At 40.6% G+C, this 12,543-nt stretch overlaps 1 protein-coding gene across 2 annotated transcripts; it reads left to right on the top strand.

The window, feature by feature from the left end:
• Positions 1-38: 38 nt before the first annotated feature.
• Positions 39-11,620, top strand: UQCRC2 (ubiquinol-cytochrome c reductase core protein 2). 2 transcript variants are annotated; one of them, XM_077187155.1, is made up of 14 exons: positions 39-398; positions 2,168-2,260; positions 2,390-2,539; positions 3,011-3,075; positions 4,038-4,094; positions 4,438-4,562; positions 5,907-6,004; positions 6,420-6,477; positions 6,631-6,726; positions 7,638-7,837; positions 8,123-8,203; positions 8,773-8,849; positions 10,374-10,527; positions 11,371-11,620. In XM_077187155.1, the coding sequence occupies exons 1-14, from the start codon at positions 294-296 to the stop codon at positions 11,452-11,454; spliced, it is 1,443 nt and encodes a 480-aa protein (XP_077043270.1). In that variant the 5' UTR covers positions 39-293; the 3' UTR covers positions 11,455-11,620. The 2 variants fall into 2 exon arrangements, with proteins under 2 accessions (XP_077043270.1, XP_054499537.2); XM_054643562.2 differs by lacking the exon at positions 39-398 and adding an exon at positions 463-619.
• Positions 11,621-12,543: the final 923 nt, after the last annotated feature.

The following is a 12,543-nucleotide window of genomic DNA, read 5'->3' as shown; positions in this document are numbered from 1 at the left end:
TCCGCACCCCACGCCCCTCACGGGCGCGGCGGACATCGCGATGTCCGCACTGAAAGCGGCTCCGGTGCCCCGGGCATTGCCGTACCCGCGGGCACCGCCGCTGTCCCGCCTCACCCAGGCAGTGCTCGGGGGGAAGGTGGCTGCGAACTCCACGGAATGGCCCTGACATAGGTTGGGCACAGCCAACCTGGGATCCGCGTCCTGAGGGACAGCCCGTACGACAGCCGCCAGCAGCACCCCGCGCCCCGAGGGCTATTCCGGAGGGCCATTCCCAGGGCACGTTCCTGGGGCTCATGCACATTCCCGGGGCACATTCCCGAGGGACCGTGGCACTGGGACCCCGCCCGCCGCAGGGTGTCACGGCCCGCAGTGCCCGGGAGGGGGCGACACTCCCGCAGGTGCGCAGCCCCCGGTGCCCGCTCGGTGGCGCTGTTGCCGCCCGGCGCGCCGCCCGCCGGAGCAGTCGAGTTCGCGGTGCGCTCGCTGGAAGGTCAGCGCGGCGCGGGGCGTGCCGGGAAGGCGGGGTCTTCCTCCGGGGCAGCCATCTTGTCCTGGCCGGGGCCGAGCCGAGGGGCGCGGGACAATGAAGGGGTTCCCGGTGGCCGCGCGCTCCCTCTCGGTGAGCGGGATCCGGGCGCGTCATGCGCGGTGCGGGAGAGGCGCAGCTGGCGGTGACAGCCGCAGCTGGCGGTGACAGCCGCTGTTTGGGCCCGGGGGCTGCGGGTGAGCCTGACCCCGGCCAGCCCGGGGCGGTGAGCCGGGCGGTGGGCGGCGGTCGTGGCTGCCGGGCTGCCCGCGGGGTCCGTGTGGGTTCCGGGGTCGGGGCCGGGCCGGTGGGCGGGCGGCGCGGCGGGACGGCGGCTGAAGGTCAGACAGGCCCCGGGCTTTGGCAGAGCCGCCCCGGCAGCGGCGCACGGGGCACGGAGAGAAGGGAGGCGAGGGGATCCCGCCGCGCTGCAGGAGCTCCAGCTGCCTGAGATGAGGCGGTGCCCTTGGCATTGCCGCGTCCTGGGGGCGGGCGGGGGGCAGAGGGCTTCTCCTGCCCAAAGGCTCTCGCGGAGCTGGCGGACAGCTGGGTAGGACCTGTGCTGGATGCGCGCTGGAAATGCGCTCCAGCGGGATGGAGAATGACCTCTGAGTGACAGCGTGTGAGTCAGTTTTAGATATGCGGTAGTGGTTCATAAATAAGTAGAGTTTAAGACTAGGTGTCTTACCAAACCCTTGGTGAGGGAGCAAAGGAGTTTTTCCTAGATTCATACAATGAACAGTCTCTGGTGAAGCAATGGGAATTACATCGCTGACATCGGTACAGCCCAGTGCAGTGGTGTTTCTGTCACTCCGTTTTCACCTTGAGATGCATGAGAATGAAGTTATTTTTTAATGAGAGTAATATGTAAATTTACTAGTATAAGGAACTTTTAAAGTTAGTGGAAAGTAATAGCATTTCAGATTTGAAATCAGCAGTCTTGTCATTTCTGTCATTTCTGTTGCCAGCTGCTGAATGCAGGGCTCTTGTGGTACTCACCTCTTCCTGTGAAGGACTGCTTCTGGTTATTAAAATCCTAGCATCAGGGAATGATTTGAGTTGGAAGGGACCTTAGAGACTCCAGCCCCCTGCCATGGGTAGGGACATCTTACACTAGACCAGGTTGTTCCAGGCTCTGTCCAACCTGGCCTTGAAGACTTCAAGGGATGAAGCGTGCAGAAATTCTCTGGACAACATGTTCCAGTGCCTCACCACCTCACAGGGAAGAATTTCTTCCTAAAATCTAATATAACTCTCTGACAGTTTAAAATTATTTCCCCTTGTCCTGTCACTATGTGCCTGTGTAAAAAGTCCCTTTTATCTCTTTCAAGAGCCCTTGAAGGTACTGCAAGGCTGGAGTGGGGTCTCCCTGGAACCTTGTCTAGGCTGGGCCCCCCAGCTCTCTCAGCCTGTCTGTGTAGCAGAGGTGCTCCAGTCCTTTGATCATCTTCATGGGCTCCTCTGGACTGATTTTAAGAGGCCCAGACTGCAGTTTGGGGACTTGCCTCCATGTCACTGTTTTTACTCCAGTGTTCGAAGTCCTTCATTGTATTTCTACTTTAAAGTCAGATTCTTTTTCAGTATTTAAGGAAATTTGATGAACTAATTAAGGGAATCCATCTCTTATGCTTTCTCCTTTAGAAGAGATTTTACTCACTGAAAGTAGCTCCTAAAGTTTCATCTTCACCAACTGCAGCAAAGGTGAAATTATCTCCAGCGTCTCAGGATCTTGAGGTCAGTATAAAAATACAAGTTGTTTTTTTCCCCCTCTCTTTTAAATTTATTTTTTAAAACTCGGTCAAAGCAGAGCTGTGATAGTACTTCCACTGAATGAAAACAAAGGTGTTTTTCTTTTTAATACAGATCACAAAATTACCAAATGGCTTAGTTATTGCATCTCTGGAAAACTTTTCTCCTGTTTCAAGAATTGGTGTGTTTATTAAAGCAGGCAGCAGATATGAAACCACCAGTAACCTGGGAACTACTCACCTGCTTCGTCTTGCATCTAATTTGGTAGGTGTTTATTGCCTTTGTTATTATGTTGACAGTAGGTGAAATGGTCAAAGTTTATTATTGCAAAAATAAATGGTATGGTAAAATTTAATGTAAGAGATCTTAGGAATTGGAGAGCAATGTACAGTGGTACTTGGTTATGTGGTTCAGTGCAGGAGAAATGATAGTGTGTCCTGGAAGATGGGAAGTAATACTCATTTATAATTGTGCTTTCCTCTGGTGTCTTAAACTACATATATAGATATATATATATATATAGATATATATATATATAGTATATTTGTATTCAAATATACACATAACTAATTCTATTTAAGCTGCAGTAATAATTAGTTCAGGTGGTTGATACAAACTCAATTTTGTGCATTGTGGAATAATTCTGAGTAGTTTCTCTGAATGCTGCCATCAACTCAGTATCTGTGTTTTAAACAGCTAGAATTGTAAGTTGCCCTTTTTTTGTCTGTTTAATAGACTACTAAAGGAGCTTCCTCCTTCCGGATCACTCGTGGCATTGAAGCTGTTGGGGGCAGCCTGAGGTTTGTACCCACCCAGAAAGATAATTTGTGTTGCTGAGATGCACAGGAGCTCTAGGACTGAAGGAAACATAAGACAATAAACACAAAATGTGTAGGTGGATAAGCTCAGCGGGGTACTTGAATAGTGAATGTTGCCAAGGAAGATCTTGTACTTTTTGTTCTGTTAAGCTTCAAGGATGAGCTCATGATTTGTATCTTAGAAACACCTTTCAGTAAACAGAATATAAATATTGTGCCCATGGAAGAAATATAATTTGTCTTGGAGCCTAATTTTCTTTCTGCTTTTGCAGACTTTAGGAAAGTTATTCTCAAAGTCAGTAGATTGCTTTTTCTTCCTCCATCTTTTGTGATTAGATTGCAACCTTGGGAGCAGTACAGGCAGTAGTTAGCTGTTGTGAATTGGGGGTTTTAAGCCTAGAAAACAAGACTAAGAGGAATAAAAGAGGGATTTCACTGTACCTGCTTTCTTTCAGTGTATCTTGAAATCATCCAGTAAGATCATCTTATCTAGAATTTGGTTAAAAATAGAGTTTTATGACTCTACCCTTTTTCTGGTCCTGTCAGTAACAAATATGTTGAAGGAAAAGGGCAGGATCGACCATATTTTCTGCCCAAAGAGAGTAATTTCTAAATTGCTTTGTTTAATACATATGCACTTCTTTTCCCATGTTTTATTATTCAACCTCATTTGCTGTTTTACCTTGAATTATTGTGGTATCTTAAATTCTGATGGTCACAACTCACTTGTTATTCTTTGAATATTATTACTTGAATACTGAAGATGTGAGTTTTAATTAAATCTGTTTCTGCTCTGTATGTGTTTAAACAGTCACCCCAGACAGATTTAAGGTTAAGTAGTTACTGCAGTCTGTATCTTGATGAATTTGATCAATGGGGAGTATGTGTGAGGATTCACTTCTGTGTTTTTTGCTGCAATGGATTTTGGTTTTTTTCTCATGCAGTGTGCACGCAACAAGGGAGAAGATGGCTTACTCTGTTGAGTGTCTGCGAGACTATGTGTAGGTATCTGGGTGGGCTAGAAAGGGAATTACTGCCTTCTTAACACTGCTTGGTGGTGAAGAGCTGTCATTTTACAGGGTGGGAGGAATATCTGTTCTCATGCTTTTGTAATAAATCAGTAAATTACTATATTAATATTCAACTTCTATGTCAGGTTACTGAGCATACAAATGCTACAGAATGGAATTCTCCTACTTTGTACAGCAGTGCTGATAATTGCTCTGCCTTGAGTGATGTGTTTTGTTGTTGACATGTTGCTTGCAGATTAATTTGAATTGCTTTCAACTGCAGAAGAAGCACATGTTAGTTGTGTTTAATGCCTTTGTACCTTTTTTTATCTAGTGATACAGTGATGGAATATCTCCTGAATGTTACCACAGCACCAGAGTTCAGACCATGGGAAGTAGCTGCTCTTCAGCCACAATTAAAAGTTGATAAAACAATTGCACGTCAGAATACTCAAGTTGGTAAGTGGATTTTTTGAACCACTGTATTGGCTCTGCAGGAGTTCCTTCAAAATAAAAAAACAGTTTCCATTTTGCTCTGTCACATGAACATTGAATTTTTCAGCTTATTGATAGGTATGCTCTTTCTGGGGTTATGGAACTTTGCTTAATACACAGCTTTTTCCAGCCTGTGGTAGCATTTAGCAAGTAACATGCTGAAGACATCTTACACCAGTCTCCTTGACAGCTTCCATTTTACATTTTTATTTCTTCTCAAGTACAACCAAAGAATGTGCAAGTCATAAGTGTTGTTGACAATGTATTTGCAGAAGCTTGTGTTCTGAAAACCATATTTAGGTATTACTCATAGGTGTGAAAATAGTATCCTACAGACTTCTTGAATTTATATGGTTATTTTGGTATAAAAACAGTATGTATTTTCATCACACTGAAAATGGGTTCCAGCTTTAGGGTTGTAAATTTAGATTTCTGTGTTTAAGGGAAAACAAAGAGGAAACACAACACAGTCTCACTCAGATCAAGCCTATTCCAGTATATGTTGTGTTATTAACTCATACTCCAAGATCACCCAGGTAGTTCTACTCAATAAACAATAATTTGTACCACTCTGAAGCACGTTTACCTTTGTAACCCATTGAAGGTGACAGTGTAATGTTGGAGAAAATCTGTGGCTCATACTGAAGTGCTGCTATTTTTTAAAATTAGTCGTAATTTTTTTTAACTTATATCAACTGCAGGTTGGTTTTCATAGTAATGTAATATTTTCAGTTAGTTATGTTCAGAAACAGAACTATAAAGAAAGGAATCTTTCTCTTGAGGAAAAAGTGTGAGCAAATATAAGGAGAATATCAAAACAGGAATTACTAGAATGCTATTGAAATGTAAAAAAACTGATGAGAAGACACTGACATCCTTCATCTGAGCAGGGAGATAGATGAGACACCTCACAAAGCTACAAACAGGATTCTAGAGAGCTGTTCTTTCTCAAGAGCAAGGGCTGCCTACAGTGAAGATGATAATTAATAGGATGCTGCTCCCCTTCTTCTAAACACTGATTGCATTTATAGCTCGCTGTTGAAGCCAAAAAGTGTTGAGCATCTATGTTACTATATATATAAAAGTTTATTTTGGGTACTGTGTTTAGTAAGTTAAAGAACAGAAGGCCTCAGGCCAGATTGCTCCAGCCCAAGGATTTGGAAACTTCCCTATGAATTGGATTATTCCAGACCTGCTTTTGAAAATTGTATGGTCCTTAAAGTGGAGCACAGCTTCTTCATTTAGTTTCATTCATAACCTTCATTACATGTGGATCTTGTGTTAATTATCTGAAACTGTTCCTCTCAGGAGTGCTGGAAAACTTGCATGCTGCAGCTTATAAAAATGCTCTGGCAAACCCCTTGTATTGCCCGGACTACAGAATTGGAAAAATTACTTCTGAGCAGGTAGGGTTCTTTGTATTGTGCTAAATGTCTGCTTCAGTTTTTTGTCAGGAATAGGTGGTGAGAGAAAATTAATTTAGTATATATACAGCCAGTATTTACTACCTTATTAATCTGGTGTTGAAATAATTTATTTCCATGCAACTTTTAATACTGGGTACAGAACTGATATTTTTTTTTTAAATGGTTAATGTCAGTGGCTTACTGTTGACAGTAAGGCTGTCAATGAAATGCAGGTCTTCTTGTATAAAAGGGTTTTGTAGTTGTCACTGGGAAATGCAATAAAATTACATTCTATAGACAGTTCCTTTTGGAAGCTTTGGAATTTGCTCTAAGAAGTATAAGGGGCTATGTCAGAAACACACATGATTTTTGTTCTTTAAACAAAATACCCTAAAATTTGAATTTACTGTTGCAGCTCCACCATTTTGTACAGAACAATTTCACAAGTTCAAGAATTGCTCTCGTAGGAATAGGTATGTATGTTCCTGAATGAACGCTGCAGGTCCTATGGGAAAACTGCAGGAGAAAATGGAGTTCTCTGTAGAGGTAAACTGTTACCATAGGCTTCACTTTTATTGAACTGCTGTAGCTTTTCAGTGGCATTGCAAATGCTTGGTGTATTGCAGGTATATATCACTCCACCTTAAAGCAAGTTGCAGAGCAATTCCTAAATATCCGAAGTGGATCTGGTACTCCTGGTGCAAAGGCTGTTTATAAAGGGGGTAAGGATGTTTCTTTATCTATTCTGAGTGACTGAGTTTCTGTTTATAAATGGTAGTATTAAAGTAGTAAATGGTATATATATATATATATAAATGGTAGTATCAAAGTTACAAGTGAAAACTATACAGTTGCACTAAATCTGGGCATTGGAAGTGACAGTTCAGGTGCATATCCCATTTAAATAAGCAGAAGATTCCACCATGGAAAGTTCTGGGATAAAACTGAACCCAGCTCTTCAACAAAGTTTTACCTGGGACATCATTTTTTTCTATAAAGTGAAAAATAAGCTGCCAAATGGTTTCTCTTGGCAGTTTTGCTAAAATTCCTGTAAGAGTAGGTGAATGGCTGTCAGGAAATGGAGGCAGGATTTCTATTTAGGGAAGATGTGTTAAATGTTGTAAGTCAAAGCAGTGTGTAGCCCTTTCAGAGCAGCATCTCAGACCATTACCATCAGCTATTATTTAGTTGCAGTATTAGATGTTTCTGTAAAGATATGAAGGGGAGAAAGAAAGTTTCCAACATTTAATACTAATATTTGACTGGAATAACTTCAGTTTCTATAAGCCAGCATAAATATTATTATGAACAGAAAGTACACTATTTTCTGGATATTTGTTATGTGGAGACTCTGGGTATTTGTTGAGTTTTATCATCTCACACTGTGTGTGGTTCAGGGTCAGGTTCAAATAAGGCATAGCAAGGCACTGGGTTGTGTGCTAGCAAGAAAAAATTTTGAATGTTAGACTTTTTAAAAATTACCTTCAGCCTCATGCTCCCTTCCTGAGGAGGCATGCAGTAACTTCAGGCCTTGCTCTTCTCTTGTTGAAGGGAAATGTTTCTTTCCACGCCTGTGAATGTACAGTAGTTTCTAATTGAACACTCTATTACCTTTTTTCTCTTGTATTTCTAGGAGAAATCAGGAAACAGACTGGTGATAGCCTTGTCCATGCTGCTATTGTAGCAGAAGGAGCTGTTGTTGGGAGCCCAGAAGCAAATGCCTTCAGTGTCCTTCAGTATGTTCTGGGTGCTGGGCCCCTTGTCAAGAGGGGAAGCAGTGTTACCAGCAAATTGGCCCAGGGTGTTGCTAAAGCAACCAGCCAGCCATTTGATGTAAGTTCTAAGGATTTTGGAACTATAATCTAGATTTTGGAACTGTATTCTGATTTTTAAGTAAAATGTATATTATCTTTGAGAGGTAACTACCTTCAGCTAGAATCTTAACTGATTCATTCTTGCACACATTACAGTGTATCAGGCAAGGGTTTCAGTCTGATCTTTTCTCAGCACAGATGGAGTTTAGCTTCTTGAATTACAGTATTGTAGACCCTAATAGTAATTACTTTCCAATGCTTGAATTACTCTGATACTCAATTAATGATAATGTTTGTTTTTCAGGTTTCTGCATTTAATGTTAATTACTCTGATTCTGGGCTCTTTGGGATTTATACCATATCCCAGGCTCCAAATGCTAGGGAGGTGAGTTGCTGATTATAATTTAAGCATTAACAATATAATCTTCAAAGTAGTGTTTTGATTTGAGATTGTGACTGATTCATCTAAAAAAAAAAAAAAAGGAAATTCATATGATTTCCTGGATAAGAATGCTGCATATTCAGTTATGACTTAGCTCTGCTAGCTGGGAATGAGACTTGCTTTGTGGGAAGGACAGATCCATAATATGAACTGAAGTTAATAAAATGCCTTGAATTGCTGACTGTAATTGCTGATATACATTAGTAAGCCAGAGTATATAATGAAGAACTGTCTCTTAAAGCTGGCAGAACTGAGCACTTACATGAAAGATGTTGAGACCATATAAATGAATGCTGTGGTGCAGTTAAAATCCACACTGGTTTTTGTGCATTTTTGGGAATACTTTACAGTGTTTTTAGTCTTGTTATAAAACTGCTCAGAATTGTGTTCAGGCAGACAATCCTTACATTGTCAGCTGCTCTTCCCTTGAAGTTTCCAAGATACCAGATAATAGAAGTAATATGTTGAAATTTGATGTGGGAAGAAATCTTAAATGATTTCCTTTTCCTCAGGTCATTAAAGCTGCTTTGAACCAGGTGAAGGCAGTTGCTCAGGGTGGTGTCACTGATGCTGATGTCACAATAGCAAAGTAAGTCTGTAAAGAACTCTCATGTGTGTAAAGAGAATTTTCTTAACATGCAGCTACTTGTGAAACATACAGACTATTCTGTACAGCAGAGCTTATCCTGTAATTATTTCCATGGGAAACTACTCACAGTCCTGCATTAAAACTGAGCCCCTGTTAATATTTTTTTGAAATCTGTACTGATTCTCCAGTAGTGTTATTTCTAATAAAAACTTATTAGAGAAGTGTTAATATTTTCTGAAGACTGTTTCAATGTAAGAAATTAGCAAGTGTCAGCAGGTGCTGTCATTTTAATCATACTCTGTAGTATTAAGATGTGTTTAAATTAGAATCCTAAATTGCATTATTTAGGTAATTCCCTTTACAGTTACACTGAGCAATTCCCAAAACAATTATAATAAGCAATCTGTGCCATCTTCAAAGAAAAAGAGTAATGAGGGTTTGCAAGTGTAAAGCACTGAATTTGTGATGGTACACCAGTGCTGGAAATAGCTGCCCCAGGAACATTGGGGGACGGGGTCTCCAAGTGTGCTAAACTGCACTGAGCTTTTAAAGCTGCAGTTGTGCAAAACAACAACATAGTACAGAATCAAGTAGCAAAATGAAAATCTTGTGTGTTGCAGGTATAAAATACAAGACTCCATGTAAAGCATAGTCACCCAAAATATGATAGCCTAGACATGATTGGTTCTGCCTTAGTCACTTGTGGCTAAAGGTGGAGTCTGGACTTCTTATACTGGCATTATTTGTTTTGTGTGTTGTGGGTTTTGTGGGTTTTTGTTTTGTTCTTTTTTAACAAAGCTGCCTAGCATTAGGGAGTTACATGTAGTGCTGCTGTGGCTGGTTTTCTTTTTCTTTTTTTTTCCTGGAGTTTCCTTTCTGGAATGGCTTTATACATTTCCTATATTCCTCCTTTTCCTTTATTGAAAAAAAAAAAAACAACAAACCCAAACCCAGTCAGTTCTATTTGCAGAGTCTGGCAATTCAATCAGAAATACCAAGCTACTTAATAATGAGCTATTGGAATAAATAATTTTCTATCTTTTTGTTGTCAGAATAGAAGGACTGGCTTAGAAAAATAAGGTTTTCATATGTAGCAGTGATTCTGCATGAAACACCAAAAACATAAACTCTTTTAACAAAACATGGAGCTATTACAGGAGTAGCCTGAGCATTTACATTCACTGCTTCTTTGTCACTTAGGACAAAATTGCTCTGCATGCAGCTGTTCCTGATAGTTTGTCTAACTGCACTGGTTACCTCAGACAGAAAAATTCCTGAGCTAGAGATCCTCTGACTGTGTGGGAGGACAGTAGGTGTTCAAGTACCTGTCATTTTCATGCTTGGACTGTTTGTGGTGCCTCTTTCCTAACCACAGAATCCTTCCCTATTAGACAAGGGACACCTTTCAAAATGGAATCTTGAGAAGTTGAAAAGGACCAAAACCTCATTGTATTTATGGGGTGGTAGGGAAGGTAATAGCAGGGCTTCCAAGCTTGCTCATTCTTGATGCTTTCTTGATGGCAGAAATCAGCTGAAAGCCAACTATTTGATGTCAGTGGAGACCTCAAAAGGGTTGCTGAATGAAATTGGCTCCGAGTCCCTGGTTTCTGGCACACACACATCCCCATCTGCTGCTGCTCAAAAAATCGACTCTGTAGCCACTGCTGATGTTGTGAATGTAAGTATGTGTCAGCAGCCACAGGTGCTCCTTGATCACTGGGTCAGGTTTTTTATGGAAAACTGATGCTCATTTCTGTGTGTTTATAAACACACACATATTCTGTCTTTAAAAATAGAAAAGGCAGCTCATTTATAAATCCCAGCTGGGTATCTTTTGATGTCTTCACTTTATTAACAGAAGACTCTTTAATACACTGTAAAACTAGTATTGCTGGGAATTATGTAAAATTCTCATCTTCTTCACTTAAATTTACCAAAACTGCCAACTAATGGTCATGGAAAACTTCATATTAGTTCCAGTGCAGGTGATGCTGTGTCAAGGTTTTTAGGATTCCTGAGTCTAGAATAATGGGTGTGTTTAATAAAACAATTAAGCTTTCAGTGATAAATAGATGTAACTTTGTTGCTACTGCACATTATCTTGTTGCTTATATGTGAAGCTAATTTCTAAAAATCTATCATAAAGAGAAATTCTGAGATAAAAAAAATTGTTTCTTCACAGTCATTGCTTATTTGTATTGCAGCAATTAGCAATATCTTTAGTAGTAATGAGATACACTGTATTTTATGGTGTAATTATTCTAGGAATAACCATTTTTAGAGTTCATGCCTTTTATATCCAACTGTATCTGCTATTTCTGTTCACATTATAAAGTAATGAGCAGCTGCATTAGAAGCAATTAGATTTATACAGCAAAAGGAGGCTTGTTTACCTGATGGTGTATTATAGTAGTGCCAGGATTTGTTCTTTGTTTTAGTAACTTGAAGCTGATGAGTTGAGTAGCATCAACTCTGTTGTAGTGAATATTTCCTCATATCCACTTTTCTGATTTATTTTCAGGCTGCAAAGAAGTTCCTCAGTGGGAAGAAATCAATGGCAGCTTCTGGGGATTTGGGAAATACTCCTTTTCTTGATGAGTTGTAAAAACAAATCTGGGATGGATTTGATTCAAGATGGACCTGAGCTCTAAGTCACTTATGTTCTAAATGAATTACTACTAACTTGTTATTTATGAATTCAGTTCTTTCAGAAGGTTAATCTGGAGTAATTGTGGGCTTGCACTCATCAAATAAAGTGCTGAGTTCATACATTTTGTGTAGAAGTTTTTTTTCACTGAAAATGTTATATAAAAGGCTGATAAATCTGGCTCTGTACAGTGGAGGTAAAAACCACAGTGCAAAAACAAGATGAGTTTTGATCAATGTAAAAAAGGTAAATATGTAAAAAATGATCACCACAAGGAAGGCAATGCAGTAATTACCACTGGTTAGCCATATATTCTTGCATATTCAGGAAAAGTTCTTGATAGATTGTCTCTGCCATCCTTACATGAATTCAGAAAAGAGACTTGCCTTCAAACAAAGCTTGCAGTTCCTGCTTGTTTGGGACTAGCAGAGATTCTGTTTCTCCATGACTTCTCCACAAGTAGCACTGGAAGCAGCCTTTGAGGGGATTAGCCATGTATAGCTAATACATCATTTGAAATCTCATAGGACATAATTTTTTTTTTAATTCTAGGCATATATTAAAAGAAAACAGATACAATACATCATAAGAAATTGAGGCTTTGAAGAAGCCAAGTTTTGAGCCAAGTCTTACAGACAGGATGCATGTGATCCACAAGGGCAGCAGGAAGAGATCTCAGCATGGAGGAGGTCAAACACCTCTGGCTTGGAATGCAGGATTACACCAGCATCACTGTGGAGTGCAGCATCTCACTGTGCTGCTCAAGTGTCTGGCCTGTTTCAGCTATTTGCAAATTGCTGGTAACATGAGTGAGCTCACCACACTAACTGTGAGGATTTATACTGAAAAGCATCCAAGTCTGTATCATCATCACTGCTGGACCCAGAGTCATCCTCATCCTCAGTGTTTTCACTAATACTGGAAAGACACTGCATGCTATTACTTGAACATGCAGTAATTACCATAGGCATTTAGTTAGCTGTTTATGGGATCTTAATTTTTTTCAAATGCTTGTTCTAAAGACAAGTTCTTCAATTCTGAAGCTCC

This window comes from Agelaius phoeniceus, chromosome 16 (genome assembly GCF_051311805.1).
Source record: "Agelaius phoeniceus isolate bAgePho1 chromosome 16, bAgePho1.hap1, whole genome shotgun sequence".
In the NCBI taxonomy this organism is placed as follows: Eukaryota; Metazoa; Chordata; class Aves; order Passeriformes; family Icteridae; genus Agelaius; species Agelaius phoeniceus.
The sequence above is the reverse complement of the archived record's forward strand: the minus strand, read 5'-3'. Positions and strand labels throughout refer to the sequence as shown.